This window comes from Lynx canadensis, chromosome A1, assembly GCF_007474595.2.
Source record: "Lynx canadensis isolate LIC74 chromosome A1, mLynCan4.pri.v2, whole genome shotgun sequence".
Taxonomy (NCBI): domain Eukaryota; kingdom Metazoa; phylum Chordata; class Mammalia; order Carnivora; family Felidae; genus Lynx; species Lynx canadensis.
Genome location: NC_044303.2, coordinates 145482621 through 145497646, shown reverse-complemented (window position 1 = coordinate 145497646; position 15026 = coordinate 145482621). Strand labels below are relative to the sequence as shown.

Genomic DNA, 15026 nt, shown 5'->3' with positions numbered 1-15026 from the left:
TCAGAATTTTCTCTTTATCCTTGTATTTTGCCAGTTTCACTATGATATGTCATGCAGAAGATCGATTCAAGTTACGTCTGAAGGGAGTTCTCTGTGCCTCTTGGATTTCAATGCCTTTTTCCTTCCCCAGTTCAGGGAAGTTCTCAGCTATTATTTCTTCAAGTACCCCTTCAGCACCTTTCCCTCTCTCTTCCTCCTCTGGAATACCAATTATGCGTATATTATTTCTTTTTAGTGTATCACTTAGTTCTCTAATTTTCCCCTCATACTCCTGGATTTTTTTATCTCTCTTTTTCTCAGCTTCCTCTTTTTCCATAACTTTATCTTCTAGTTCACCTATTCTCTGCTCTGCCTCTTCCATCCGAGCTGTGGTGGTTTGCATTTTGTTTTGCATTTCATTTAAAGCGTTTTTCAGCTCCTCGTGACTGTTCCTTAGTCCCTTGATCTCTGTAGCAAGAGATTCTCTGCTGTCCTGTATACTGTTTTCCAGCCCAGCGATTAATTTTATGACTATTATTCTAAATTCACTTTCTGTTATATTATTTAAATCCTTTTTGATCAGCTCATTAGCTGTTGTTATTTCCTGGAGATTCTTCTGAGGGGAATTCTTCCGCTTGGTCATTTTGGATAGTCCCTGGTGTGGTGAGGACCTGCAGGGCACTTCCCCTGTGCTGTGGTGTATAACTGGAGTTGGTGGGCGGGGCCGCAGTCAGTCCTGATGTCTGCCCCCAGCCCACCACTGGGGCCACAGTCAGACTGGTGTGTGCCTTCTCTTCCCCTCTCCTAGGGGCGGGATTCACTGTGGGGTGGCGTGGCCCGTCTGGGCTACTTGCACACTGCCAGGCTTGTGATGCTGGGGATCTGGCGTATTAGCTGGGGTGGGAAGGCAAGGTGCACGGCGGGAGGGGGGGCAGGCTTAGCTCGCTTCTCCTTAGGTGATCCACTTCAGGAGGGGCCCTGTGGCAGCCGGAGGGAGTCAGATCCGCTGCCGGAGGTTTGGCTCCGCAGAAGCACAGAGTTGGGTGTTTGCGGGGAGCGAGCAATTTCCCTGGCCGGAACCGGTTCCCTTTGGGATTTTGGCTGGGGGATGGGCGGGGGAGATGGCGCTGGCGAGCGCCTTTGTTCCCCGCCAAACTGAGCTCTGTCGTCCGGGGGCTCCGCAGCTCACCCTCCCTTTGTCCTCCAGCCTTCCCGCTTTCCGAGCAGAGCTGTTAACTTATGACCTCCCAGACGCTAAGTCGCGCTTGCTGTCGGAACACAGTCCGTCAGGCCCCTCCGCTTTTGCAAGCCGGACTCGGGGGCTCTGCTTGGCTGGCGAGCCGCCCCTCCGCCCCGGCTCCCTCCCGCCAGTCCGTGGAACGCGCACCGCCTCGCCGCCCTTCCTACCCTCTTCCGTGGGCCTCTCGTCTGCACTTGGGTCCGGTGACTCCGTTCTGCTAATCCTCTGGCGGTTTTCTGGGTTATTTAGGCAGGTGTAGGTGGAATCTAAGTGATCAGCAGGACGAGCGGTGAGCCCAGCGTCCTCCTACGCCGCCATCTTCCTCTATTATTCTTAAACTCTTTCTTGATGTAAAGATGCATTCTCTGACTCTGTTGCTACAGATTCTACATTAATAGATCTTAATGATATTTCATTGCTTCTCAGTACTTTACACAAAATAGATGCTTAAGAGTTGCCTAAGAAAGAGATTAATAAACAGTCTGAAAGACCAAATGCTGTAAGTGTCTAAATATTTCAAACCAGTGCTAGGAAATAGATTAAGACCTGGGGGTGAGGGGGAAACATAAAGTTCTGATTATCTTATATGGATCTTTAAAAAACATTAACTCAAAAAAATTAAAATAATTACCGTGCATTTATATCCACTGAGAATCATAGGGAAAGAATTATCCTGTGTCTTTCCTGAGTTGGAGTTTTTCCTTTGAACGCCTGCCCACTTCTTTCTGTAGTGTTAAGAGTTCTGGGTCCTTATGTCTGTGGCTGTATTCTTCTGAAGCCTTTCTTTCCTGTTCTGCCTATACCTTAAGGAGTACAGATCAGAGACATTGCTAGAATTTGTTATGAGAAAAACTCTTCCAGAATTATTCTAGGGAAAGTGGAAAATGGATCATAAGCACTAGCCTCACTTAAGGGTGCATATTAATGTGTATGGTTTAAATATGACAATAATGAGTAGGTCCAAGTAAAGACATTACCAAGTGTGTTATAGCTAGATGATCATAGGGTTTGGCTGAGGATAAAGAAGTTGGAATATGGGGAAACATTAAAAAAGAAGGTGCAAAAAGTAGTGGGGAATGTAAAGTGAATGGGAAAAGAAAACAGATATAAAGTAGAATAGGTCTCAATGCCAAAATGGCATGTGCAAATATAACAAAAGAGAATTAGTAGGAAGAATTAAGAAAAATAAGAGTGGTAAAGCCAGAAAAAAATTCTGAATAAGTTATTTTTGGTGCTTAGTAACCAGCAGGAAAACATTAGACATCTTTTAAATATTTTCTAGATATCTTAATTTCTTGGATATATAATTTACATTACTTAGAAGGAAGATTTTCTTTGTTATAATATATTGAAATAACATTATTAAGCTATTACTGTTAATCTTTGCTTGAGGAAGTGTTACATGTAGATAATAAGCTTGGGGAAGGAGCTATGAGCTCATGACTAAGTTTTAAAATAATTTTTTCTTGATTATAGAAAATTTGCAAAATACCGAACAGTACAGGAGGAGTAAGGTACAGGAGAAGGAAGTAAGAAACTGCATTATCCATCACATCCACCTTTTTGTTTTAAAGAGCAATTTTAGGTTCACAGCAAAATTGAATGAAGTACAAAGATTTCCCATATACTCCTTGCACCCACTGGCCAAGTCATTTACCAACCTTAAAGCTATCTTAATATCTCTGAGTTGATAACCAGTATCACTTTTTTTGTTTTTCGTACTTATCTTTACTTAAAGCTACTTTCTTTCTGGCCATATCAATCTGGCTAGACTTGTATACTGTTAAAACCTTGGTTTAGGTGGTTAAAATTACTTACCATTGTGAGGCTTCAGTCTCCTTTTACTCTAACACTAGTTTAGTCCTACCTCTGATGTGTGACCCGTGGTGTGACCCATGGCTCTCTAATGAATGTTCTTGAGCAGTGTTCTTTCCTTGGCCTGGTAAAGTTTCACCTCACGCACGGGCAACAAGATGGTTGGAGCTTTTCCTGTGTAGTTCCCTCCTGTCTAATACTCTGCCCACAAATTCCAGCTGCCTAAATCCCTCTCAGATTTGATCAGATATTATATCCAGTTTTCTAGTTGTTTAAAGAAAGAGAACAAGTTCAGTTCTACTTACTCCTCCATGGCATAAGTTGAGGTCTGGTGTCTGTGTTATTTTTGATGTTAAAACATTGAAATAGAGTACGAGAAGATCTCCATGGTTAATCAGCAAGGATTAAGAAGCTACTAGTATTCTGGGTGAATGTAAAGGAAAATCTACTCTGTAAGGATAACACCAACAGATAGTAAAGACTTAAACTGTATATATCAAGATTCCATAAGCAAGTGGGAGCCTGGGTATAAAGTATAAGATTTTCCAGCTGGATTGCAGTGGAATAAGTACTGTTATCAAGTACAGTCAGTACTGTATTTCTAGTGTTTATAGATTAGATAGAAGATTGGATGGAAAATTTTACTGTGAATTTTCAATGAGTAAGTGTATTTCTACAAACTATTGATTAATTATTTTTTTTATTAATTCTCATTTTTACATCTTAGTCTTTTTAGTTCCCCCAAATTGATTGAAGTCACTTTAATCCTGAACTTGCCTGTCTATATAAGACAAGTGTGTTTTTTTTCTAAGTACACCATATCACTTAATTTCAAATCATATTCCCAAATATTACTTGTCTCATCAATGAGACATCAGCAGAGTTAAATATTTTTTGTACCCAGCTATTCATGTAATTGTTTAATCTTTCCTTCCTGTCCCTATCTTAACTGATTCATTTATCGCTGCCCTAGAACATTTAGTATCTTCAGTATCTGTATATATATCATGTATCTATTTCTTTATGACTGATATTGAGAATATTAAAAATAATAGAAATTTTAGTGTGCTAAAACAAAGACTGGGTGTTAGTCAAATGAAGTCTCATTGCATAGACAGTTTTGATACTCTAAATCAGTTTTTTAGCTTTGCTGTTAATGATGAAGAACTTTTAAAAGACAATGTTAGAAAGAGATTTCTAATTTTTCACACCTCCTTAGCACTAGGTTGTAAACTCTGTTGAAAATTTGATCAGGCTGATCTAGTGTCACTGCTAAACTACTTACAGTCTCATGAGCAGCCTCTCAGTAGCTGTCAAATGCTCCTTGCTACTTGTTAGGTAGCTGTGATCCAGCTAACTACTGGCATTTTATCACCTAGGAGTCACATTTGGACACTGATACATGTCTTTGGTCAATACTGGAATTATACAGTGGCTCAGGAATAAGAGAGATCTCTTTTGTAGATCCAACGTGACTGGAAAAGACAGAACTTAATTTGCTTTTGGTCTGCTTTCAGTTCTCTATATCTAAGTCTTATGCTTACTGACATTGGGATTTAAGGACAAAAGATGGGGACTAAATTTTGGATGCAGCATTTTGGATACCTATAATTCACTGGTGTTAAATGGCCATAGCTAGACCATTCTTTACAAAATACCCCTCTTGTAGTCCTCTACCATCTTTTTGTTTTTTTTATTTCCTAACCTTGACTTTTCTTTTAAAAGGAAGTAAAGCAGAGAGAAGGAGGTTTTTGTCATTGGGGATTAATTTTATTAAAAAAAAAAATTACCACCCATAACTAAATGGACTAACTTATTTCTGTAAAAAAGTCTTTTTTTTTTTTTTTTTTTTGCATATAGGGATTAAATCAGTGTGAAGGAATTGTTTTGGCAATGTTATGTTGTCAAACTGTAGTATTTTATTTGTTATTTATTTATTTTTAATGTTTATTTATTTTTGAGAGACAGAGAGAGACAGACTGTGAGTGGGGAGGGACAGAGAGAGAGAGAAAGACACAGAATTTGAAGAGGCTCCAGGCTCTCAAAGCTGCCATTTAATATAAGAAAACATCCATCCATTCCAAACTTCAGTGATGAAAACTGTTCACATTTTCCCATCTTCTTACATTTAGCAAGGAAAAAGAAAAAAAGATTCAAATAAAGCCTTCATATTAATAGACTCCCATTTGTAATTTTAAAATTCATTCAGTTAGGCCCCGAAAAAAAAAAGAAAAAATTCTTATGGTTAATTCACTGTATGTATAAAGGTGGAAGGATGACAAGATTGTATAACAACTTAAAAAAAAAAACAAAACACACAGCTTATTAGGGTACCAGAGTGGCTCAGTCGGTTAAGCATCCGACTTCGGCTAAGGTCGTGATCTCACAGTCTGTGAGTTTGAGCCCTTTTCAGTTTTAACACTACATCTTTTTGGAGTATTAAAAGGATAGTGTGAAAAAGACAGGTTCTCTAATTGGTAATAGACCTAAGTTTGAAAAGTAGATACAGGATATTACGGGCAGACTGATAGACATGGTCATTTATTGGTAGTTGGACTTTCCACTATATAGACACTTACCTAATAATATTTCTACATAGTTCATAACTCTTTCTCCCTCACAGGAAAATTGTGAGGCGTAATAAAATGTTATCCACACATTACAAAAATGTGGTACGTATTATAGTATTTATTCCTGAAAAGTTTTGTAAATATTAAATTAATTGTTGGGGTGCCTGGTGGCCCAGTCGGTTAAGTGTCTGACTTCAGCTCAGGTCATGATCTTGTGGTTTGTGAGTTTGAGCCCCATGTCAGGCTCTGCTGGCAGCTCAGAGCCTAGAGCCTCCTTCAGATTCTGTGTCTTCCTCTCTGTGCCCTCCCTCCCTTGCTCACGCTCTCTCTCTCAAAAATAAACAAACATTAAAAAATTTAAAAAAAATTATATGTTATTATAACTGGCATATGTAATATAAAGGAAACTTGATGAATCCTGTTCAGCAGATAAACATGTCCTTTCTATAATATCAAGTCATATCCACTTTTAACTGTTCTATAAATTTAGATTTAAAAAACATTAGGCCATTTTTATTAGCTGACTGTTGTGAAATAATGATTTTTTTAAATTTTATTTTTAATTTTTTTAAATTTACATCTAAATTAGTTAGTATATAGTGCAACAATGATTTCAGGGGTAGATTCCTTAGTGCCCCGTACCCATTTAGCCCATCCCGCCTCCCACAACCCCTCCAATAACCCTCAGTTTGTTCTCCATATTTATGAGTCTCTTCTGTTTTGCCCCCCTCCCTGTTTTTATATTATTTTTGTTTTCCTTCCCTTATGTTCATCTGTTTTGTCTCTTAAAGTCCTCATATGAGTGAAGTCATGATTTTTGTCTTTCTCTGACTCATTTCACTTAGCATAATACCCTCCAGTTCCATCCACATAGTTGCAAATGGCAAGATTTCATTCTTTTTGATTGCTGAGTAATACTCCATTGTATATATATATACATATATATATATGTATATATATGTATATATATATACATATATATATGTGTGCGTGTGTGTGTGTGTGTGTGTGTGTGTGCATGTTTATGTATATATATATGCCACATCTTCTTTATCCATTCATCCATCAGTGGACATTTGGGCTCTTTCCATACTTTGGCTATTGTAGATAGTGCTGCTATAAACATGTGGGTGCATGTGTCCCTTCGAAACAGCACACCTGTACCCCTTGGGTAAATGCCTAGTAGTGCAATTGCTGGGTCATAGGTAAGTTCTATTTTGAGTTTTTAAAGGAACCTTCATACTGTTTTCCAGAGTGGCCGTACCAGCTTGCATTCCCATGATATAATGATTTTTAAAAATTTTTGTAAAGTATATTTATTTTGAGAGGCAGAGAGAGCAAGTTGAGGAGGGGTAGAGAGTGAGGGGTACAGAGAATCCCAAGCAGGCTTCACACCATCAGCACACAGAGCCTGATGCAGGGCTTGAACTCATGAACCATGAGATCATGAACTGAGGCAAAACCAAGAGTCATATGTTTAACTGGTTGAGCCACCCAGGTGCCCCAAATAATGTTTTTTAAAATAAAGATGTATTAGGGGTGCCTGGGTGGCTCGGTCGGTTAAACATCCGACTTCGGCTCAGGTCATAATCTCATGGTCCGTGAGTTCGAGCCCTGTGTCGGGGTCTGTGCTGACAGCTCAGAGCCTGGAGCCTGTTTCAGATTCTGTGTCTCCCTCTCTCTCTGTCCCTCCCCTGTTCATGCTCTGTCTCTCTCTGTCTCAAAAATAAATAAACGTTAAAAAAAATTTTTTTAATAAAAATAAAAAAAATAAAGATATATTATACACACACACATAGATAATTGATACATGTACATATACATGTATGTAGAAAGAGAGTTAGGAATTAGCTCTGAACTATAGAATGCATTCACCTTTTATTTATGCATACCTTGGAAACTTGTTTGCAAATTAACAATCCTGTCTTAGAAATCTTTTTAATATCTTGCCTGTAGGTCCTTATTTTCTACAATTTCCTTGGAGGAAGAGATTTAATATCAAATTAGATTATAGAAAGAATTGAGTGAATTTAGGTCTTTACCCCTTTCTCAGACCGTAAAGTACTTCATTTACAAGGATAGTTGAGAATTCACTAGAAGACTCGTGAGTGACAATATCTCTTGTAGATGCTTTATTAGTATATACTTAGTTGTTCTAGTACTGTTAAATGATAGGTGTGTAATAGAGTTCATTCATATGAACGGTAAAAATTTGTTTCTTTGTTAGATTTTATAATTTTCACAAAGTAAATTTGAAGTAATTTTACTTGCTCATGTGGTAGTGACATTTTCTTAGATTTTTTTTTAATGTTTATTTATTTTTGAGACAGAGAGAGAAAGCATGAATAGGGGAGGGTCAGAGAGAGAGGGAGACACAGGATCGGAAGCAGGCTCCAGGCTCTGAGCTGTCAGCACAGAGCCCGTCGCGGGGCTCAAACTCACGGACCGTGATATCATGACCTGAGCCGAAGTCGGATGCTTAACTGACTGAGCCACCCAGGCACCCCGACGTTTTCTTAGATTTTTAAGTTCAGGAGTTAAGCAGAGAGAATTCACTTAAGTGCTTATTGAATAAATTTATAATTAAATTCTGAATTATATTTTCAAACATGAAATTAACTAATGTAAAATATTTCACTGTAACTTCAGCTAGTTTCTTCATTTCTTCATCATTCATTCATTCATTCTCTGTTCTATACAATCTTTGGCTAAAAATTATTGTGCATTAAGCTTTTCTACATTTAGGATAATTTCTTTAGCTAGATTCCAGTAATAGAATTACTGGGTCAAAGTTTATAAAATTTTTTTCCAAATTCTTGATGCATATTTATTGCCAAATTGGTTTTGAAAGCATAATACCAGTTTATTGTCCTCAGCATTATTTGAGTGTCCATTTCCTCACATATTATGTGTTTAAGTGAGAATTTAAATCCTATTATTTCTCTAATATATATTTCTTTGATTCACAATGATATTTAACTTCTCCATGTTTTATTTTATTTTATAATTTATTTTAATGTTTATTTTTGAGAGACAGACAGAGACAGAGTGTGACTGGGGGAGGGGCAGAGAGAGAGGAAGACACAGAATCTGAAGCAGGCTCCAGGCTCTGAGCTATCAGCACAGAGCCTGAGGCGGAATTCAAACTAATGAACTGTGAGATCATGACCTGAGTTGAAGTCAGACTCTGAAAGGACTAAGCCCCCCAGGTGCCCTGACAGTCTCCATGTTTTAAAATTAGTCATAATATTTGTTATTGTCCCTGCCCATTTATCTATGTGTTGGGCATTTTTTTCATATTAGTTATTTCTATATTTTCTATATATCAAAAGTACCTAAATGCCCCTGCCCCGGAAAAAAAAAAAAATCACTACCCAAATTAAGTCAAACAACAAACTGGGGAAAAATGTTTGCAGAAAGTATTATCAGAGGTTTAATATTTTTATATAGCCATATATCTTAGATTTTTGTGTAGTGTGAGTGGCATAAAGTTTAAACTTTTGTTGGAGACATAAAACTACCGTTATGATTCTTAATTAGAGGACCATGCTATAAGAAATGTTGCCCTCAGGCCTTCTGAAGGACGTATGGGCGTGTTGTGTTTGTTCCCACTCTAAGTAGGCCATAGGTCTTAATGCTTTCTTTAGGTTTTCTCTCCCCATCTGTACTAATAAGACTTAATTTGTTACTTCTTATTGTTATTAATGTTTCTACCAGTAGCTGTAACTCACGTTTCCTTCTATTCTTTTTCTATACACAGTATGTATACATATACGTATGTATATGTGTGTATAAACTATTATTGGATGATTCTTAATTTTTTATGTATTTGGATCACACTATAATCCACTAGGTTAAATAGCCACTCTAAATCATCAAAAATTACAAATTTTTCAAGGATTCCCAAAAAGGAAAATGAAGTTAATTTGAGAGTATACATGGTTTAAATATTTGCATATTCAATATTTACTTTAAAATTTTTACTGTTCAGTAGAAATTGAATCAAAATGTTGTCTTATGTTTGGTAATATCATGCCAGCAGGCAAGGGACCATGCCATGATTTACCTGCATGGATGGGTAAGTGTTACTCTCCAGTCTTGGAATCATCTGTGTTCAAATGTTATCTTTAACTGCAGGGCTTTCCCCCAGAACCTTCTGGAGTTTCTTATTTCTAGTGGCCCTGATGCCTCTACTATGAGAGCTAATTGGAAATACTTAGTACCTGTATCTGAAGCTAGAGCAAATGATTCTGCTCTTGCTGTGGCTCCTAGTGGTTCCTCAGGGGTAGACAGGGGGATAGAAAGAACTGGCAAATGTGGGAGAGATTGTGACATTAAGGTCCATTACATGACTTGGTAATATATTACTGGATGTGAGAGAATTATGTGAAATTTTAACAGTCATGGGAAAATATTCTTCCCATTTTACAAATGAGGAATTGAAGACTCACATTCTATTTCACTCAAGGTGAGCATGGGTACTATAAACAGATGGAGAAGATGAATTTAACTTTGGATGTGATCAATTTAAAGAGAAGTATCATGTTAGGAACTTCAAACAGTAATTTAGAGCAGCAGGTTTGGAGTGTAGTAGAGAGGATAGGGCTAAAGAGATAGGTTTGGGAAGTCTTTTGCCCTGAGGCGATAGTTAAAATATTGGAGATTTGCTGGTGATGTATTATGGAGTGGTCATGGTAGCAGAGCCACTCTTTCTGGAGTATAGATCTTGACTGCCTGGCAGCATTAATTTTGTTCAAGGGAGGTTATAGAACTTGGACATATGAGCTAACATTATGGATAGGTTTTTTTTCTGCCCTATCCCACTGTATCACCCTGTCGGTGGTGATGTGCTTGTACTCCACACATTCCAAAGGTAGAAGGACAAGCATACCACTTAGAAGATGCTTCGGAATTTTTAGTTATGTAGTTTGAGACACCTTTTCTCCATTGATTCTGTGACTCTTCCAATAGTTGTTTTTTTTTTTGCTTGTTTGTTTGTTTTTGAAAGTGAGAGAGGAGAGGGGGAGTGGGAGGGGCAGAGAGAGAGAGAGAGAGAGAGAGAGAGAGAGAATATCCCAAGCAGGCTCCATGCTCAGTGCAGAACTACATGAAAAGAGGCTTGATCTCAAGACCTCAAGAAATCAAGGGTCAGATGCTTAACCAACTGAGCTACCCAGGCTCTCCAGCCAATACATTTTTTATAATCACTGTCTTAGATCCATAGAGAAAGAGTAGAGATTGTTGCTTTTAATTCCACTTGTAAAGAGATATCCATTTTATTACATAATTGAGAAAAACATAGTAGAAATATATTAGCTCCTTTAATATTACAAAGAAGAGATTACGAGGAAGTGATTTGCTTAACTTGGAATGAATGGTGTTCATTGCAAGGACGCAGCAACACTTGTGCTGTTCTGGGGTCCATTCCCCTTCCTCCAAGGCCCACCTGCTGTCTCTGCTTCATGCTCTGCCTCTTGCTTCCTACTTTTCCAAGCTTGGTGGAACATCCTTATTGTTCAGCCTTTTCTTGTTTAGTGGGTAACACTGGTTTGGTGCCAGGCCCAAGATTTGACCAACTGTAAGAAATTGCTTTGGGGCCAGGTTTCTTCTCAGGCAGTAGGGTGACACTGTCACTAGCAAGCAATTTTGAGGCTTCATAGTCTCTCCAGGAAAAATTCACAATTCTTTTTTGAGGTGAGATTTGCCACTGTGGTCAGAGAATCATGTGATAGGTTTGGGAGTAGTTAGTGGAAGGACAGGTTGTGTGGGATACGTGTATTTAAAGAACATGTAGTAAGAATCACTAGTAGGTGGGCGTGTGGGTGGCTCAGTCGGTTAAGCGTCTGACTCGGCTCAGGTCATGATCTCGGGGTTTGTGGGTCCGAGCCCTGTGTCGGGCTCTGTGCTGACAGTTCAGAGCCTGAAGCCTGTTTCAGATTCTGTGTCTCCCTCTCTCTCTGCCCCTCCCCTACTCATGCTCCATCTATGTCTCTCAATAATAAATAAATATTAAAAAAAAAAAGAATCACTAGTAGGGATTGTTTGCAACTATAGGAATATTATTATTCCCATATTCATTATGTACTTTGGGGATGAGCCATGTTTCCACAGGAGATAAGGCAATCAAAAGGAAGATATCATGTTCCTCATGTGTGTTAGGGTAGAAAAAGTGTTGAGAAACACGATCTAAGAAGTGTCATTCAACTTGAAGAGGTTAGGAGATGTTTCTAATAACATACTTTTTATCTAAGTGTAATTTTAACAGATGTCTACTCTCTTGTGGTACTTGGTAACCACGGAGTAATTCTCATTTTGAGTGTTTGGCAATTCTGGAATGGGGAAAGAATTGAATGGACAGAGCAATTGAATTTCTACTAGCTTTCTCTTTTCATGACACGCATGATATTTTTCATGAAAATGAAGAAAATATTCATTTTTGCAAATGCTATCAGTCTTTAACAATCAGAAATTCACTTGGCAAGAGAAATGGTGTAGCTGTACAGAATTGTGGTTATTATTACATTGTTTTGTTTACTGTAAACCTGGCTTAATATTGGTAAATATAGTGTAGCAGAAACTGAACTGTTGTGAGCTATCTGGGCATCAGTCCAAGATATCATTAAAAATACTGCCTCAGACTAATTTGAGTTTATGAATAATATTTTGTTAACAGCTCAACTGAAATTGAGCCACATGGTGTAGCTTAAAATTCTGAATCCACAAGATAATGAGAATAGTACAAGTGTATAGTGCATACTTAATATTCTATATTTAAATGATAAATTTATATGTAATTTTGTGTTAACCTGTAAACTATAAGCATCCAAATGCTTAATATGATTTGCTGTTTTTAAAGTTTGCTTAATGCTGTGGTTTGCTGATAATTTGAATTCTTACAAACTAATATACTATGTTATTGGTTTAATAATCATACGTAAAGACTAAGGACAGGTTGCCTGAACAAATATTAAAATGGACTTTGAGTACCCATATTAGCATAGAGATGTGCAAATAGCTGGAGTTTATGTTAATATTCACCAAGAAGATTGAAGGATATAAAGTTGTTGGAAAGGTCCAATTACTTAATTCATTTATTTTAATAATGAAAGATAATAATTATAACAATAGGTTATGGAGATTATTAATGTTGAGTTATAAATTATCAATTATATTAGGCATGACAAAGGGAACGAGGTTATAATAAGTGACATGATCAAAGACAAAATCCCCTTTTAGATGTTTCTTGTCAAGAAAAGCTATATTTGCTTTTTTTCTTTGTGTGCTATTTTAATTAGTTTAAGTTCTTTCTGAACAGACATGTATAAACTCCCATTAAATAGCAATGGGAAGAGTTGTTTTTCTGTCACTGTTAGTGTGTAAGATATTTTTGTAATGAAAAGGTATGTGCATTAAAGAGTGAATTTTAAATACACATCTTCTCGGGGCGCCTGGGTGGCTCAGTCGGGTAAGCTGCCGACTTCGGCCCAGGTCATGATCTCGCGGTCCGTGAGTTTGAGCCCCGTGTCGGGCTCTGTGCTGACAGCTCAGAGCCTGGAGCCTGTTTCAGATTCTGTGTCTCCCTCTCTCTGACCCTCCCCCGTTCATGCTTTGTCTCTCTCTGTCTCAAAAATAAACGCTAAAAAAAAAAAAAAAAAAAAATTTAAAAATATACATCTTCTCAATACATACTTTATTTATTTTCCAGGTTAGCACTCTACGTATATGAATATCTGCTCCATGTAGGAGCTCAGAAATCGGCCCAAACATTTTTATCAGAGGTATGTTTTCTTTATTTTTTATATTTTATTTTAATATCTTATAGAAGTGGATGCAAATATTCTGTAACAATTATTTGGAAAAACTGTCATTACATACTATATAGAGAATGCTCAGTTATCAGTATGCCTCATACTCTTTGTAGATTATTTATAAGCATTTTTAGTACTGCATTTTCATGCCAATAAGCTTCTACTCAACTTTTTAGCCATTTATCCCCCTGTAGAAATAGAAACTAATATTAGCCTTGGCAACAGTAATCAAGAAAGCAAATTTGCTTTAAAAAAAAAAAAAAGACAAATATCACCATATCTCTAGTTTTAGCAGTGTCTTATTTTGGCATTATTCATAATTTTGGAAAATAAGAGTTTTGTTTGTTTTTATTTTGTATGGATAATAGTGGATTTATGACTAAATTTAGTTAGAAAACATTTTGATAATCTTATTTCAGGTTTTTGTTTCTTTGTGTATTTTTCTCTTCACATTTTTCAGTTTAAATTTCAGCTTTCTTACAATGGTACTTTTTCTTCTTCAATTTATATAATGATGAGGATGAGGAGGATTTTACTGACTTCTGTTCCATGTCAGGCACATAATATGCCAAGGTACTTTACATATATTATCTTGAATTCTTTTAAGAAATTTGTTAGGCAGATGGTATTATTCCTGTTTACTGATAAGAACAGCAGGGCTCAGAGAATTTATATAACTGGCTCATAGTCATGTAGCTGAGTGAATTGCAGAATTGGAATTCAAACTTAGATCTTCATTTATTCCAAAGCTTCTGGTGTTCCCCCCATATTGGTTCTGTCCAGTTTGCTATTCATTAGCTTTATGTGGCTTTTTCAACACTTGAAATACGTCTAATCCTGTACACACTGGATTTTGAAGATTTAGTGTGAACAGAAGAATATAAAATATGAGTCATTTAAAATTTTTGATCGCACATTGAAATGATAGTATTGTAGATATATTGGGTAAAATAAATTACTAAAATTAATTTTACCATTTTCTTCTTTTTTAATGTGGTCACTAGAGAATTTAAAGGTACATATGGAGCACTTATCTGTGGCCTATGTTTGTATTTTTATGGGACAAGTCCTAGTCAAAATAATATTTCTAGTGATCTCGTTAGTTTGACCTCCACCAGATCAGGGACACGACAGGCTATTCCTTGACCAAAGTGCCTTGCTAGAGTACAACCTTCTTGAGAATCACTTATTCCTAAAACAAATACACAAGTAAACACATATAACCTCCAATCTTTTATCTAATTAATTAGTATATGTGAACTATTAGGGCCTATTTGCAAATAAGGAATTTGAGAGGTATGTCCAGAACATATAAGAAGTCAATTATTTTAACGTAGAATGAATATATAGAGTGTAATAAAATTGGATTTTAAAGTTTATTCAAATCAAAACAGAAGTTTAGTGTATTTATATCTTCTTAAATCATTAATTAGAAGACTTTGTGTATGACCTTTCTTGCCACATTGACTGCTGGTTTTTTCAGAGGCAGTGACTGAGATTGTAAAAAGGATGCTCCTAATATTTGTATGCTTAATCACTGCCAACTTCCAGTATGTTTAAAAGAAACTAAAGACAGCCATGCAGATTTAAAATTATTATTTTAGGGGCACCTGA

General features: G+C 36.8%; 1 protein-coding gene across 5 annotated transcripts in view; it reads left to right on the top strand.

The window, feature by feature from the left end:
• Positions 1-15026, top strand: part of SSBP2 (single stranded DNA binding protein 2) — a 316776-nt gene that overhangs the window by 81430 nt on the left and 220320 nt on the right. For 4 of the 5 annotated variants that reach the window (XM_030323957.1, XM_030323938.1, XM_030323963.1 and 1 more), the window contains exon 2: positions 13310-13382. In XM_030323957.1, the coding sequence (XP_030179817.1) occupies positions 13310-13382 (73 nt within the window). Of the gene's footprint in view, positions 1-9659; positions 9683-13309; positions 13383-15026 lie in introns of those variants that run through there. The other variant, XM_032593472.1, reaches the window with a different exon arrangement.